This window comes from Magnusiomyces paraingens (assembly GCF_902498895.1).
Source record: "Magnusiomyces paraingens strain CBS 517.90 genome assembly, contig: contig4, whole genome shotgun sequence".
NCBI lineage: Eukaryota > Fungi > Ascomycota > Dipodascomycetes > Dipodascales > Dipodascaceae > Magnusiomyces > Magnusiomyces paraingens.
Genome location: NW_022474070.1, coordinates 2,748,788 through 2,762,769, shown reverse-complemented (window position 1 = coordinate 2,762,769; position 13,982 = coordinate 2,748,788). Strand labels below are relative to the sequence as shown.

General features: G+C 39.7%; 6 protein-coding genes across 6 annotated transcripts; 3 read left to right on the top strand and 3 right to left on the bottom strand.

The window, feature by feature from the left end:
- Positions 1–590: 590 nt before the first annotated feature.
- SAPINGB_P005596 (uncharacterized protein) lies at positions 591–2,639 on the top strand (the record flags this gene model as incomplete). The annotated part of the gene is made up of 3 exons (XM_032000310.1): positions 591–635; positions 703–722; positions 854–2,639. 3 exons carry the CDS (start codon positions 591–593, stop codon positions 2,637–2,639), a joined length of 1,851 nt encoding a protein of 616 aa, XP_031856201.1.
- A 105-nt stretch (positions 2,640–2,744) lies between these two features.
- Positions 2,745–5,483, bottom strand: SAPINGB_P005595 (uncharacterized protein; the record flags this gene model as incomplete). The annotated part of the gene is made up of 1 exon (XM_032000309.1): positions 2,745–5,483. The coding sequence occupies one exon, from the start codon at positions 5,481–5,483 to the stop codon at positions 2,745–2,747; it is 2,739 nt and encodes a 912-aa protein (XP_031856200.1).
- Positions 5,484–5,916: 433 nt separating this feature from the next.
- SAPINGB_P005594 (uncharacterized protein) lies at positions 5,917–6,447 on the bottom strand (the record flags this gene model as incomplete). The annotated part of the gene is made up of 1 exon (XM_032000308.1): positions 5,917–6,447. One exon carries the CDS (start codon positions 6,445–6,447, stop codon positions 5,917–5,919), a length of 531 nt encoding a protein of 176 aa, XP_031856199.1.
- Positions 6,448–8,882: 2,435 nt separating this feature from the next.
- Positions 8,883–10,382, top strand: SAPINGB_P005593 (uncharacterized protein; the record flags this gene model as incomplete). The annotated part of the gene is made up of 1 exon (XM_032000307.1): positions 8,883–10,382. The coding sequence occupies one exon, from the start codon at positions 8,883–8,885 to the stop codon at positions 10,380–10,382; it is 1,500 nt and encodes a 499-aa protein (XP_031856198.1).
- Positions 10,383–10,571: 189 nt separating this feature from the next.
- On the bottom strand, positions 10,572–11,462 carry SAPINGB_P005592 (uncharacterized protein; the record flags this gene model as incomplete). Its single annotated transcript, XM_032000306.1, has 3 exons — positions 10,572–10,817; positions 10,948–11,012; positions 11,420–11,462. The coding sequence occupies 3 exons, from the start codon at positions 11,460–11,462 to the stop codon at positions 10,572–10,574; spliced, it is 354 nt and encodes a 117-aa protein (XP_031856197.1).
- Positions 11,463–12,657: 1,195 nt separating this feature from the next.
- Positions 12,658–13,647, top strand: SAPINGB_P005591 (uncharacterized protein; the record flags this gene model as incomplete). The annotated part of the gene is made up of 1 exon (XM_032000305.1): positions 12,658–13,647. The coding sequence occupies one exon, from the start codon at positions 12,658–12,660 to the stop codon at positions 13,645–13,647; it is 990 nt and encodes a 329-aa protein (XP_031856196.1).
- Positions 13,648–13,982: the final 335 nt, after the last annotated feature.

Genomic DNA, 13,982 nt, shown 5'->3' with positions numbered 1-13,982 from the left:
GCTGTTTAGCTGTTTAGCTGTTTGGCAGTTTGGTTGGCTTACCGCAACAGTCCAGCACCACGTGATAATAACCCTAGCCCCATATTATTGAGTCTGATAGTGTACTTTACAGAACGTTATTCCGCCGCACGCTAGTTTTACCAATTTAGGAAATTCACCGTTGTTGCTTACAAAAAAATTTTCTTTCTCTTTTTCTTTCTCTCTCTCTATGCAGTGTGTACTGGAGGAAATTTTTTTTTTTTTTTTTTATTATAATATTTGTGTGTATATGGGAAGGAAGGGTAATTAGAAAATTATTATGAAAGAAAGAAAAAAAAAAAAAAAATTTTTTTTTTCTTCTCTTCTCTTCTCTTTTTTTTTTTTTTTTTTCCTCTTTTTTTCCTTTTCCTTTTCCTTTTCTTTTCTTTAGCCATTCCTCCTTGAGAGTTGTCTATATTGGAATAACTGAAAATCAAGGTATTTATAAATATAAAAACAATCATATAATAGCTTCTTTAATGTTATTCTATAATTTTTTTTTTCCCCCCCATTCCTAGAAGCTTTGCTCATTTCTTAGAATCTCTTTTACTAACTATTTTTCTTTAAAAAAGATGTCTTCTGCTGGTGACGGAACTTTTGCTGGTGCCATTGGTATTGTAAGTTTTGAAAATTTTTTTATTGCTTAAAATTCTCTATTCATTTACTAACATTAATATCTTTTAGGATTTGGGTACCACCTACTCGTAAGTGCAACTATTTTTTTTGCCTCTATTTGCAGTTTTGAATGAAATCTTTGTCAAAAAAAAAAACTGCCTGAAAAAAATTTTCAACCTTTTTTTTTTTTCTCCCAAATTCCTAACCTTTTTTTTTTTAGCTGCGTTGCTACCTACGACAACGCTGTCGAGATCATTGCTAACGAGCAGGGTAACCGTGTTACTCCCTCTTACGTTGCCTTCACTGAGGAGGAGCGTCTCATTGGTGATGCCGCTAAGAACCAGGCTGCCCTGAACCCCGCCAACACTGTCTTTGATGCCAAGCGTCTCATTGGTCGCCGCTTCGATGACTCCTCTGTCCAGAAGGACATCAAGACCTGGCCCTTCAAGGTTGTTGATGACAATGCTGCTCCCCTCATTGAGGTCTCTTACCTCGGTGAGAAGAAGACCTTCTCTCCCCAGGAAATCTCCGCTATGGTCCTTACCAAGATGAAGGAGATTGCTGAGGCCAAGATTGGCCAGAAGGTTGACAAGGCCGTCATCACCGTCCCTGCCTACTTCAACGACGCCCAGAGACAGGCTACCAAGGATGCTGGTTCCATTGCTGGCCTCAACGTCCTCCGTATCATTAACGAGCCTACTGCTGCTGCCATTGCCTACGGTCTTGGTGCTGGCAAGACTGAGGAGGAGAAGAACGTTCTCATTTTCGATCTTGGTGGTGGTACCTTCGATGTCTCTCTTCTTTCCATCCAGGGTGGTGTCTTCAACGTTAAGGCTACTGCCGGTGACACCCATCTTGGTGGTCAGGATTTCGACAACAACCTCCTTGACTTCTTCAAGGGTGACTTCAAGAAGAAGACTGGCATTGACATTTCTGACGATCCTCGTGCTCTCAGACGTCTCAGAACTGCTGCTGAGCGTGCCAAGAGATCTCTTTCTTCCGTCGCTCAGACTGTTGCTGAGGTTGACTCTCTCTCTGGTGGTGAGGACTTCAGCTTGAACATTACCCGTGCTCGTTTCGAGGACATCAACTCTGTTCTTTTCAAGTCTACTCTTGAGCCCGTTGAGAAGGTTCTCAAGGACTCTGGCATTGACAAGTCCAAGGTTGACGAGGTTGTTCTTGTCGGTGGTTCTACCCGTATCCCCAAGATCCAGAAGCTCCTTTCCGACTTCTTTGACGGTAAGCAGCTCGAGAAGTCCATCAACCCCGATGAGGCTGTCGCTTACGGTGCCGCTGTCCAGGGTGCCCTCCTTACTGGCCAGGCCACTTCTGCTGAGGCCCAGGACCTCCTCCTTTTGGACGTTGTCCCTCTCTCCCTTGGTGTTGCCATGGAGGGTAACATCTTTGCCCCCGTTGTTCCCAGAAACACCACTGTCCCCACCATCAAGAGAAGAACCTTCACCACTGTTGACGACCACCAGACCACTGTCCAGTTCCCCGTCTACCAGGGTGAGCGTGTCAACTGCGCTGAGAACACTCTTCTCGGTGAGTTTGACCTCAAGGGTATCCCACCCATGAAGGCTGGCGAGCCCGTCCTCGAGGCCATCTTTGAGGTTGATGCCAACGGTATCCTCAAGGTCACTGCTGTCGAGAAGTCCACTGGCCGCTCTGCCAACATCACCATCTCCAACTCTGTTGGCCGTCTTTCCTCTGCTGACATTGAGAAGATGATTAACGATGCCGAGAACTTCAAGTCTGCTGATGAGGCTTTCTCCAAGAAGCACGAGGCCAAGCAACACCTTGAGTCTTACGTCTCTTCCATTGAGGCTTCCATCACCGACCCTGCCGTCACTGCTAAGCTTAAGCGTGGTGCCAAGGACCGTGTTGAGGCTGCTCTCTCTGATGCTCTTGCTGCTCTTGAGCTTTCTGAGTCCAGTGCTGATGAGCTCAGAAAGGCCGAGCTTAACCTTAAGCGTGTTGTCACCAAGGCTTTTGCTTCTCGTTAAATGCAGTTGAGTTTGGGTAAAATATAACTCTTGATGATGAATGTGTGTTTTTTTGTATAAATAAAAATGAAATGAAAAAATTTAATAAGTTATAAAATACAGTCATTAGGCTTCGTAAAGATCACGGTCGTCGTCGTCGTTGTTGTTGTCGTCGCCGCCGACGTTGTGGTCATTGTTGTTGTCCTCAGCATCATTATGAGTGGAATCATTGCCCGATATTTTATTATTATTATTATCCGGGGCGATTATTCCACAACTTAATGGAGCGAGTGGAGGCGGAGCACTGGCTAGGGGCAAGTTTTTATGGTTGCCATAACCTTCCGGCTCAGACGGCAGAAGGGCGCGTTCCGCTGCTTCCAGTGCACGTTTTTCATCAGCCGCCGCCACCAGGGGAATTTGTCTTGTTGCATGATTTATAAGAGCAGGTGATGATGATGAGTGGGTATTCGGAGAAGATTCATGCGCGGCAGGCGGTGATAGAGACAATGCGTTATTGTTATTGTTGTTGGTATTGGTAGTGGTGTTGGTAGTTGTAGCGACAATTGCTGGTGGAGCCGACTCTTGTTCCTCGTACGCCGGAACATTGTAAAGCACACCCTCATCTTCGCCAAAAAGAACGGTATGATGATGATGATGATGATTGTCGTGGCCATTGGCCGTGGGTGTTGTGCTTTCGGATCTTGAGGCAGATGAAGACGAATGTGGTACACTTGGAGCTAGGCCGTTACCTGCAGCCAACACCCGGCCGAAACTCGTGGGTGTAGGTGCCGATGGGACTGAGCCCCGTTGTTGTTGTTGTTGTTGTTGTTGTTGATGTTGATGTTGATGTTGTGGTTGGAGTAGTTGTTGTTGTTCCGGCGGTGCTGGCACGTGTGAAGTTGAAGTTGAAGTTGTTGTAACAGTTAAATGATGGCCATTAAGCAAATCTGGAGGCTGGCTCGTGAGAGCCTCCAGTCGGCGCCGCTCAAGTTCCAACTTGTCTTCGGTAGGTGTCACGGGGTCTGCGTAGGGGTCATTAACGTGATCATTGTATACCATGGTGGAGGATGTTAGCAACGGTGGAGCTGAAGGTCCTGGTGGGGCCGACGGCCCTGGTGAAGCTGAGGCGATTTGTCCCAAAGTTGGGGCAGATGGAGCGGCCGTGTATGTTGATGAGGATGAAGAGGAAAAGGAAGAAGAAGAGGATGATGGAGCACTGTTTTGAGGCGGCTCTGATGGTAACAGCGCTTGCTCAAGCCGCCTTAGCCGCTCCTTTTCTGACATCACAGATGCAGGCTGCTGCTGCTGCTGTAGGCAAAGATGGTGGTATTCTTGGTCTTGGATGGAGCTTGTGCTTATTGGGGAATTTGCGCGCAGTCTATTTTGTGCGCTTGCTTGTAAAATTTGCTGATGCTGATGCTGATGCTGCTGCTGTTGCTGCTGTTGCTGCTGTTGCTGCTGTTGCTGCTGTTGCTGCTGTTGTTGCTGGTGCAGCTGGTGCAGCTGCTGTTCTTGGGGTATCGCTACACGCTCGGTGCCAATGACCACTTCCATCCATAGGGACATGACTCCACGATGTTTTTGAAGCTTATCGGTATCAAGAATGCCTGTTCGAGAAGATGATTCTTCGTCAGACATATTAAAGTTCCAGTTACCAACAAGGTCAATAACGGCCTCGACGCAGTACTGGAAGGATACAACTCTGTGTCCTGTTGTTGTTGGGAAAGTTTCTGTAGGGATACGGATCCGATTTGATATGACTGCAGAAAAGGTATTAATTTCAGTATAGAGAGGCGAGACGATTTGGGAGAGATTTTTGCGAAAAGTTTGTGGTTCTGCACCTGGAGCACGCACACGCGAAATACGATAAAAGGTGACGACAACGCCAGCAGAGGAGCGAATATGACGGACATGGTTAATTGTGATTGTGACGGGAATGTATTCACCTCGGAGGTAGCCTCTTGCAGGGATTTCGAGGATAGAGGTGATGACACCTGGGGGTTTTTGACGTCTAGGGCGGACTTCAACGGAGAAAATGGAGGGTGGAGGGGTTGGGAGGGTCGCGACGTTGAGAGGGACAATGACTTTAATGTCCTTTTTGCGAGTCACTGCCGGGGCCGGCCCGGGTTTGTGGTAGACAGTGGAGATCACGTAAGCGATGGCTCCGCGTTCGAATTCAAGAGAGTTGTAGAGGCTATGGTCTGGGAGTTCGAACTCAAAGGGGAAGTAATGTTCACCTCTTGGAAGGATTTGTGGAGAAGAGGTAGGATCAGTAATGGAATGTGAAGAAGATGAAGAAGAAGAAGAGGAGGAGGAAGATGCAGCTGAGGTTGTAATTGCGGATTCTGAAGAGGAAGAGGAAGCTGTTGTTGATGCAGAGGATGAAGAAGAAGCAGAGACAACAGATGCAGATGAAGAAGAGGATCGGATTGATGGAGCGATTGTATTTGGGCCATTTGTATTTGTTAAAGAGGAGCCGGTGGCAGGTTGTTGAATAGTAGATGCAGAAGAAGAAGAGGTAGTAGTAGTAGTAGTAGAAGTTGTTGATGTGGCCGGAGCCGCGGAGCTACGGTGTGCCAGGGAGGTTGGGCGGTGACCCCAAAGGATGATTGAATCTGAGAAGAGGGGGTATCTAAAATGTTTACCCTTGACTAGGGGGTTTTTAACGGTGATAGAGCCTTGAATAGAGCACTCGAGAAGGTAAGCTGGTTGGTCGTGATTGAGGATGAGTACAACGTTACCACGGATGGAACTTCCTGGGGTCCAAACGCGATGTGGTTCGTCAAGTTCGATAAAAAAGTCCTGGGAGGACAAGCGGTGAAGAGGTAGGGATGCACCTAGGCTATTTCTGATTTTTTGGAGCATGTAGTGGCGGTCTGTTAAGTAGGTTGGAGAGTAGGATATTTTTAGACAAGGCCTTGTTGGTGATGGCAACAAAAGGGTTAAAGGGAGTATTTTTTTATTTTATTTAATTTTTTATTATTATATTAGCTGCGTAATAATAACTGCTACAAACTACTATACAACTACTATATACTAGCAGTAAAAAAAAAAAAAAAAAAGAAAGCAAGGGTTCACTTTGTTACAACTATGTTACATTTCATATTACAACTATTATATTACATTTTCTTTTTCCCCACCAAACCTTCTTCTTCTTCTTCTCATTTCGATATTTCAAAAAAAAAAAAAAAAAAAATGTCTTTATTTTTTAATTTTTTAACTTTTTAATTTTTCACCATCATAAATCATCGTTATCATCTTTATCATATTTTCCTCATTCAAACCTCAAATAACAAGCTTACTCGCCACGGCATTGCTTGAGAGTGTAGTCAGTGATACCCCAGACTTCATGGTTGGCCTCGAGATCAGCAAGTGGAATGGCACGGGCTCCAGAGACATGCTTAATACAGGTGGGGGCACCGCACCAACAGTCAAAGGGCTCATCCATCTCAAGCTCAGTTGAAGGGTAGAAAAATGTAATGTCTTGGCCTGGAGCAATGGGCTTAAGGACCTTGATATTAACATTAGCAGCGCCGGATTCTGGGTCGACGTCAATGGTGAGGGCAGCGGTAGGTGCACAGGAATGGTTCATGTATTCGAACTCGTTCTCAAATTTCATGTGGCCCTTGTCTTCGATCTGGACAGTTGTGAAGTCACGGGTGGGGTAAAGAGGTGCTGGGTAAGTGAGTGGGGTTTTAAGAATAAGTTGGCCGGGTTCGAGGGCGATTTTAGAGCGCAGAGTGGCGACCTTGATACCACCTTCGCCATTGTTTTCAGGTTCGACAATTTCAACAATGTCAGAGTAGACAATTGGAGTACGGATAGTCATTTTTTTTTTTTGGAATTGGTGAGATGGTGATTATTAATTATTTAAATAAAAAAAAAAAATTGAGGTATTAGTGTGTTGAAGGAAAGTTGATTGTATTTATATATGTAGTGTGGTGGTTTATTATTTAGGAAATCTTTTAAATGGCTAAGAAAATCAATGAAAAAAAAAAAAATCGGGGGATAACCGGCTCTATTTATATGAAAGAAAAGAAAAAAAAAAAAAAAATTACTTCAACAAGATGATGATATTCAGAATGTTCACGAGAAGAAACCAAAAAAAAAAAAAAAAAAAAAAAAAAAACGAATTCCTTTTTTTTTTTTATTTTCTCTCTCCCCCGCAGGTCTTCAATTGCTACTGCTACTGCTGCTACTGCTGCTGCTACTGAGAAATAAATCTGCAAGCGTTACGGAACTCCTCGGCTTACAAGCTGGGCTTTTTGGGTCTGCCCGAGTTTAAGATTGGAACCGACATTACTGTCTATCACCTTTTATTTTTATTTTATTTTTTAATTTTAATTTTTTTTTTTTTTGATTCTTTGACTCAAGATCAAATGAGATATATATATATATATATATATCTTACTCAATTGCTATTGCTGTTGTTTCTGCTACTTCTGCTACTTCTGCTTCGGCTGCTTCTGTAGGTTTTCGTCGATTCACCACCGGAACTGCTTTTTTTTTTTTTTTTTTCTGTTTCTGTTTCTGCTGCTGTTGCTGCTGCATACTAGCCAGTCGCCTCCCGGCATTTTTTTTTCATAAAAAACTCCCCTTCAGCCGATGCTACGGCGGATACGTCCCACCCAAAAATGCTTTTTTTTTTCTTTATTTATTTACTTTAATATATATAAAATGTATGAAAATGTATGTAGGAAAAACTCCCTCCACTATGAATGATTGGCCAGTTAGAATCCGTCCTAGTTTGATTCATTTATTTTTCAATTGATTTTTTTTTAAAAAAAAAAAAAAAAAAAAAAAAAAAACTTATAACAATCGAATTCTTTCATTTCTCTTCTCCATTGAGTTGGTTCATTTTTTATGCGGTGCAACAAATTTTTTTTTTTTTCACATTAACAATAGCTTTCATCTTTTTTTTCAGTTTGAAAATTATATCAATTCAAGTAATACTAATTAGAAATTCGTTTGGATAAGTATATCCGCAAAATCCACTAAAGATCAACACGATTGATTAGATTAGACCTCGCAACAATGCAACATGTCAAGTTAATAATCGATATAAAGACTATGTGGAGTTTCATTAAACTTGAACACTTACCATTATGTTTCCTTTTCTAAGTCTTTGAAAAAAAAAATTTTTTTTTCTCCCTTCTTTTTATTTCAACTTTGGGATCCCTCCGCAATTGCCTCGGACACAAGTAAATTAAAACTAATAGAGAGGGGGGAAAAGACGGAATTCAATCTGCCAAAAAACTCAATTGATCCAATATATAATTATATATTGGACTTATAAGTCCAATTCATCTAGAGAAAAAAACTATTTGCGGACCAGCGGCTATGAAGTGTACTGCTACTACATTGTTAGAATTGACGTGAGCCATTGCAGAGAAAAAAAAAAAAAAAAAAAAAAAAGTTTTTTTTCAAAGTTTATTTATTTTGCACTGTTAAAAGAAGAAGAAAAAGTTCTAACGGCAGTCAAAATGAAAAAAAAAAAATGAAAAAATAAAAAATTTCATTTCCATTGTTTATTTTTTTATTTTTGGACGCGCAACACGGCTTATTTAAACTTGTTGCGTCTGCTCATCATCTACTCAAATTTTGTTGATTCGTCGACGGGCTGCAACAAAGCCTCATTGCGCAATCAGCCCATCCTTTTGACGTTTTTTGCACGTGAAAATCCGGGGGAACAAAAAAAAAAAATTTCAGGGGGGTAAAAAAAAAAAACGTGAAAAAAAAAAAAAAAAAAATGAGGGGGAAAGGAAAAAAGAAAGAAAATGCGGGTTAGGGATTTAACATTTTTTTTTTCTATATATAAATTGGCTTGACATAGAACTGGGTTGGAAACCATGTTTATCTACAGAACAAAAAAATATTTTAACAATTACCACCAAGCAATTATAAATGTCAAGACTTTATGTTCGAATCCTTAAAATTCCATTTAATTTATTAAAGTTATTTTATTTTATTTTATTTTATTTTATTTTATTTTATTTTTAATTTAATTTAAATTTTTTTTTTTTTTTTTTTTTTTTTTTTTTTTTTTTTTAATTATCTCAACAATACAGCAGTAGCAGCAGCAACAAACCAGCCAACCTCCATCGTCATCATCGCCATCACCTACACACACAGCCCATTCAACACGCTCAACAATTTTACAACTAACCAATCTCCTAAAAATCATTTTCCCAACCAAATTTCTTTACTTATACCAACACTTAAGTATCTTTAACTAAATCTCCTACCTCAAATATTCTTCCCCACATGTCCTTCACCTTCTCGTGGAACCCCTCCCTCGTCGACAACTCAAATTTCGCCCAAATCAAGGCAGCTATCGATACCGCACTGGCAAAAGGTCCTTCCCCAGAAGGTGTTGCAGGTCCTGTTGTTCTCCAGAGACTTTACCTAGGTGACACACCACCTAGTATCCATATCCAGGCAGTCGAAGATGTGGCTAGTGACCGTGTCAAGGCTGTTTTCGCAATGCAGTATGCTGGCAACGCATCTATAGCTTTGCGTACTTGTGTCCAAGCAAATCTTCTCCGTGGAGCCATGCTTGGTGAAGACGAACAACAAGATCAACAACTAAGATCCAAGTTTAACTGTAGTAATAATAACGACGCTGATAGTAATAATAATAGTAGTAGTAGTAATAGTGGTAGTGTTGGTGTTGGTGTTGATGATTACTATCTCTCCCATCTACAGCCCTCTCTAGCACTAGCGTTGCCGCACGTTCTTGGAGCCCTCACACCGTTAGCACTACCCCTCGAATTCACCATCCATGACTTACGTCTTAGCGGCACCGTCTCCCTTGTTGTCACCAAAAATAAAGGTGCCGTTATGGTTTTCGATAGCGATCCGCTCCAATCCCTCGAATTATCTTCTTCCCTTGATGATTTCCCCAGCGTTTCAGCACAGCTCAAGCGCGAGGTTGAGATAGAGATCCGTGAAGTCCTCAGAGACACTATCCCACAAATCGTCTATCAAATCACAGCAGCAAATAGTCCCACGACTACTAAAGAAATCCCAATCCCACCTGTTGCAGACCCTAAACATGTACCACCACCAATCTTTGATTTCCCCTTTCTGGCAACATCTGCTCTTTCAAAAATAAAAACCCTTGCTCAAACAAATGCTACTCTGGCTGCTCTTTCCACCCCTTCACCTTTCAATGATAAAAAATCAATACGTCCTGACCGCCTTTCCATCTCTACACCTATTCCTTCATTTGAATTATTCTCTGATCCGATAAGCACAACTAATACCCCACCACTCATCATTGACTTTGATACCCTTTCAGACACAACAGGTCTTTCAGACGCAGACTCAGATGTGTCTACATCGCTAGCCTCGCTTCTTCCTCCTCCCTCAGAACCTGTATCTCCCAGGCCGCGAGCTCGCAGAGTTATAAATCTTCGTAATGTTTTGCAGTCTCCTTCTTCGTCTCCTCATCTTTTGCGGCCATCAAACAAGCCCTCATCTGCAAAGTCCAAGTCTGCCTCTGTATCCCCTACAAGAACTAGACCTCACATTGATCAGTTTCGATTAGCCCCAGACCATCCAACCATGATATCACCTGCAAACCGACCCAAACGCAATGCTGGCCCGCGGCGAGTAGTTTCTAGCAGCATGAACAATAGCATGGGTATTATTGTCACACCCAATGGCCTTGGAAGTGCAATGGGAACAAAAACTGGAGGAGTAGTAGGAGGCCCGACACCGTCATCAGAACCTACCCACTATTTTTTGACCCAACAACGTTAATGACTGCTATGAAATGAATGAATGATGATGATGATGATGCAAATAAAAACGAAAACGAAATAATGAATGTAATGAAGTCTTTTTTTTTTTTAGTAATGACAATTCCTTAATTTTTTTTAATATATTCTATCCCGTTGTATAATACTCAATTTTTTTTTGTTTTTATATAGATGTTGAACAATTTTTTTTTTAACTTCCCTGAAGAATTTCATCAAGAAGCTGCTCCGCCATGGCAGTCACATCAATGATTTTACCATCGGGTGCCTTTAATACAGGCTCCGCACTTTCTTGTGGCCGAACCTGTCCCAGAATCCATGCTTCTTTTAACACTCGAGTGACTGCCAGCAGGTCCTCGGCTGCATGAACTATGGAAGCTGTACTGGCCTCGGTTTGGTATACCTCCGAGGCGACCGTTGCACTATCTTTGCCCGAATTCTAAAATATAATAAAATAATTAGTATGAAATATGTAATATGAGATATGATTAATAAAATACTACAAATGCAAATCTTGGTAATTACCCCTCCTTTGAAATCATTTTCATAATCAAAGAAATAAAACATACCTTAGATAAATCTATTATTTGTTTAAATTCATTGGCAAGTGTGACTGTTGCAATGTTGACTTTTTCTGTAAAGGAAAAAAAAAATTATATTAATATTATTATTTAATCTTATTATTATCATCATCAATCCATTTTTTTATTTTTATTTTCAAAAAAAAAAAAAAAATTTATTCCTCGAAATTTCATCGTCATTCCATATTTTTTAAAAAAAATATATATATATATTGTAATAAAAGTATCGTCATCAATTTTTTCTTTTATTATTCATAAAAGAAATTCTTTTCCATTTCATTTTTAAAATTGTCAATCATTCCACTTATTCGGTAGAAAGAAAAAAAAAAAAAAAAGGGTTCTTCTTTTTCAAATTATTCCTTCTCAATTCTTCATTTTCCCCTGACGATTATAATCTCGGAAAAAATTAAAAAAATAAAAATAAAAAATAAAAAGCAATATCAGTAAAATTAAAACATACGAAGAAGATTTGCTGTTCGTGAAGAAGCCGCTTGTTGTGACATGTTTTGGGAAAGCTTGAAAAATGAAATTTTTTTTTTATTAATTTATTAATATTAAATAAAATTGTAAAGAAAAATGGTGGTAAAAATATTGCGTTAGAAAGAAAAAAAAAAAAAAACCAAAATTTGTCTATATAGTGACATCACGTGAATTGTTCATTTTATAATCTTGAACACCTAAAAGAGAAATTTGCCATACTTTGCATGTTAATTTTTATTTTTTATTTTTTTCCCCCCGTAATAATAACAGTAGTTAATTTTTATTCTTTAATTTCCCATTTAATGACAACTCAAATAGAAGAAGAAAAAAGAAAAAAAAAAAAAAAAAAAAGGGATTGTACGCATCTCATATCAACTTCAACTTCAAAAAGCAATTGACTATTTTATTTTTTTTGCCTTTAATTTGAAATTATTTATTTAATAAATCAATAAATAAGTAAATAAGTAAATAAGTAAATAAATAAAAATCCCTTTCTACGGATAAGTTTTCAGACAGTAAAAAATGTTTTGAAGCTTGTTTAAAACGATTATTTTACAGATTCATGCGAAATGGTAAATAACTTATTCAAACTTTTTTTTTTCTTCTTCTTCTTTTTCTTCTTCCTATCCAATTCCTAATAACATTAATTCTTTGTTATTCTATTATCTTCATTTCAATCTATTCATCTTCTGAAATTAACTTAAATTTATAATTTTGTCTGATGCTAAAAAAAAAAAAATTTATCAAATATAATTTAGATTTTAATCTAAACTTTTTCGCTAATCTTGTTTTTTCTCAATCTGGAAAGAATTGAAAGAATTTATTTTTTTTTCTCCCCCTATTATCACAATCTTCTTTCAACAATTATATTCACTCTACCCTCAAATTGATATTTATTATTGGTTTTATTATCACTTGACTAATCCTATTAGCCTATTCTTTTTTTTTTTTTTTTAATTTCATCAATTATCATGCACTAATTGTTAACATGAGCCTTCTAATATCCCTTCTTTTTTTTTTTATTAATCTTCTAATTCTCAAAAGTATTTATATCCATTGAAAAGTCCAAGTTGATGATTTTTTTTTTCTCTTCTCTTCTCTTTTCTATATCAATCAATTAATCAACATTGATAAGCTTCAACTCAGTCTTCCAATCGACACTTCTCATTCAATCTTTTTAACTAGTTTATTTATTTATTTTTTCAATCTCATTCAAAAATGGTTGCCACTAAGTTTGTTCTTTCTTCTGCTCTCTTGGCTATGCTTGTTTCAGCTGCCGCTAACGAGCGTCGTGACCAATACAACCCTGTCGACGTCATTGTTAACGGTGCCAAGTCCGGTATGATCAACGCCCGCCAACAGGTTGAATCTCTTGTTCGTGGATTCCAAAGCAATGACGGCCACCCCACTGCCGACGCTGTTAAGGCTTTCATCACCGGTCTCGATGGTCAGATTGATAACTCAATTGGCGTTGTAGCCGATCTCTTGAGTCCCGTCACCTTTGGTGCTTCCAAGGCAGTTGAGGGTGCCATTCTTGGACCTTTCTTTCAATCTCTCACAGATGGTACTGAAGTCGCCATCTCCAACTTGGTTGGCATGCCTATTGATGCTGTTCTTGGTGGCTCTATCCAGTCTCTTGCAAACAACATGAATAAGTTGGTTGGCCAGGCCCAGCAGCTCCAGGTTGACCAGAAGATTGTCAGCAACATGGCTCGTACGCAGCAGCGCCTTGCTGCCAGAGTCCCCAAAGGTTCTCACCATAAGCGTGACGTTGGTGTCATGGAGGGTGTTACCTCCACTGTCAACACTGCCAGCCAGAGCATTGACACTCTTGTTAGCCAACTCCAAGCCCAAGGCCAGCATGCTAGCCCTGCTGCCATCTCTGCTGTCATTGCTGGTATTGATGCCCAGATTGACAATGCTGTTGGCAATGTCAACAACTTGCTTTCTCCCTACGCTAACAGCCTTTCTTCCACCGTCTCTGGTGTTCTCCTTAACAACTTCTTCCAGTCCATTACCTCCGGCTCTGAAGTTGTTCTCCTCAACATTGGCACTGGCCCTGCTGACGCTTCCTTGTCTGCTTCGCTCAACAGCTTTGCCAGATCTATGAAGAACGCTGCTGACTTTGCTGGCAAGTACAATCTCCAGGATCAACAGACCCAGCTCATCAACATTAACCACAGAATCCACCTTCTCATTAAGCAGTAAGTGGTATGGTGTTGATTACCTGGCTCGGTGCATAGTATTATAATATAAATTAAATATATATATATTTCAAAGATAGCTATTCAATTAATGCAAATTTTTATATATCATAACTCGTTAAATCTCTATAAAGTACAATATGAGTAAAATGATGTAAAGGGGGGGTATCCAAGTGTAATTGTAGAAATGCAAACAAAAAAAAAAAGTAAACAGAAAAGAAACAAAATGCAAAATATTTTAAGGGGTACCGTTTTTTAAGTCTGTGTATTGGTTGTGTGTTGTGTGTACCAATTCAAATGAGCTTCGATTTCTGCGAGACATTTTTCTTTTTTTTTTTT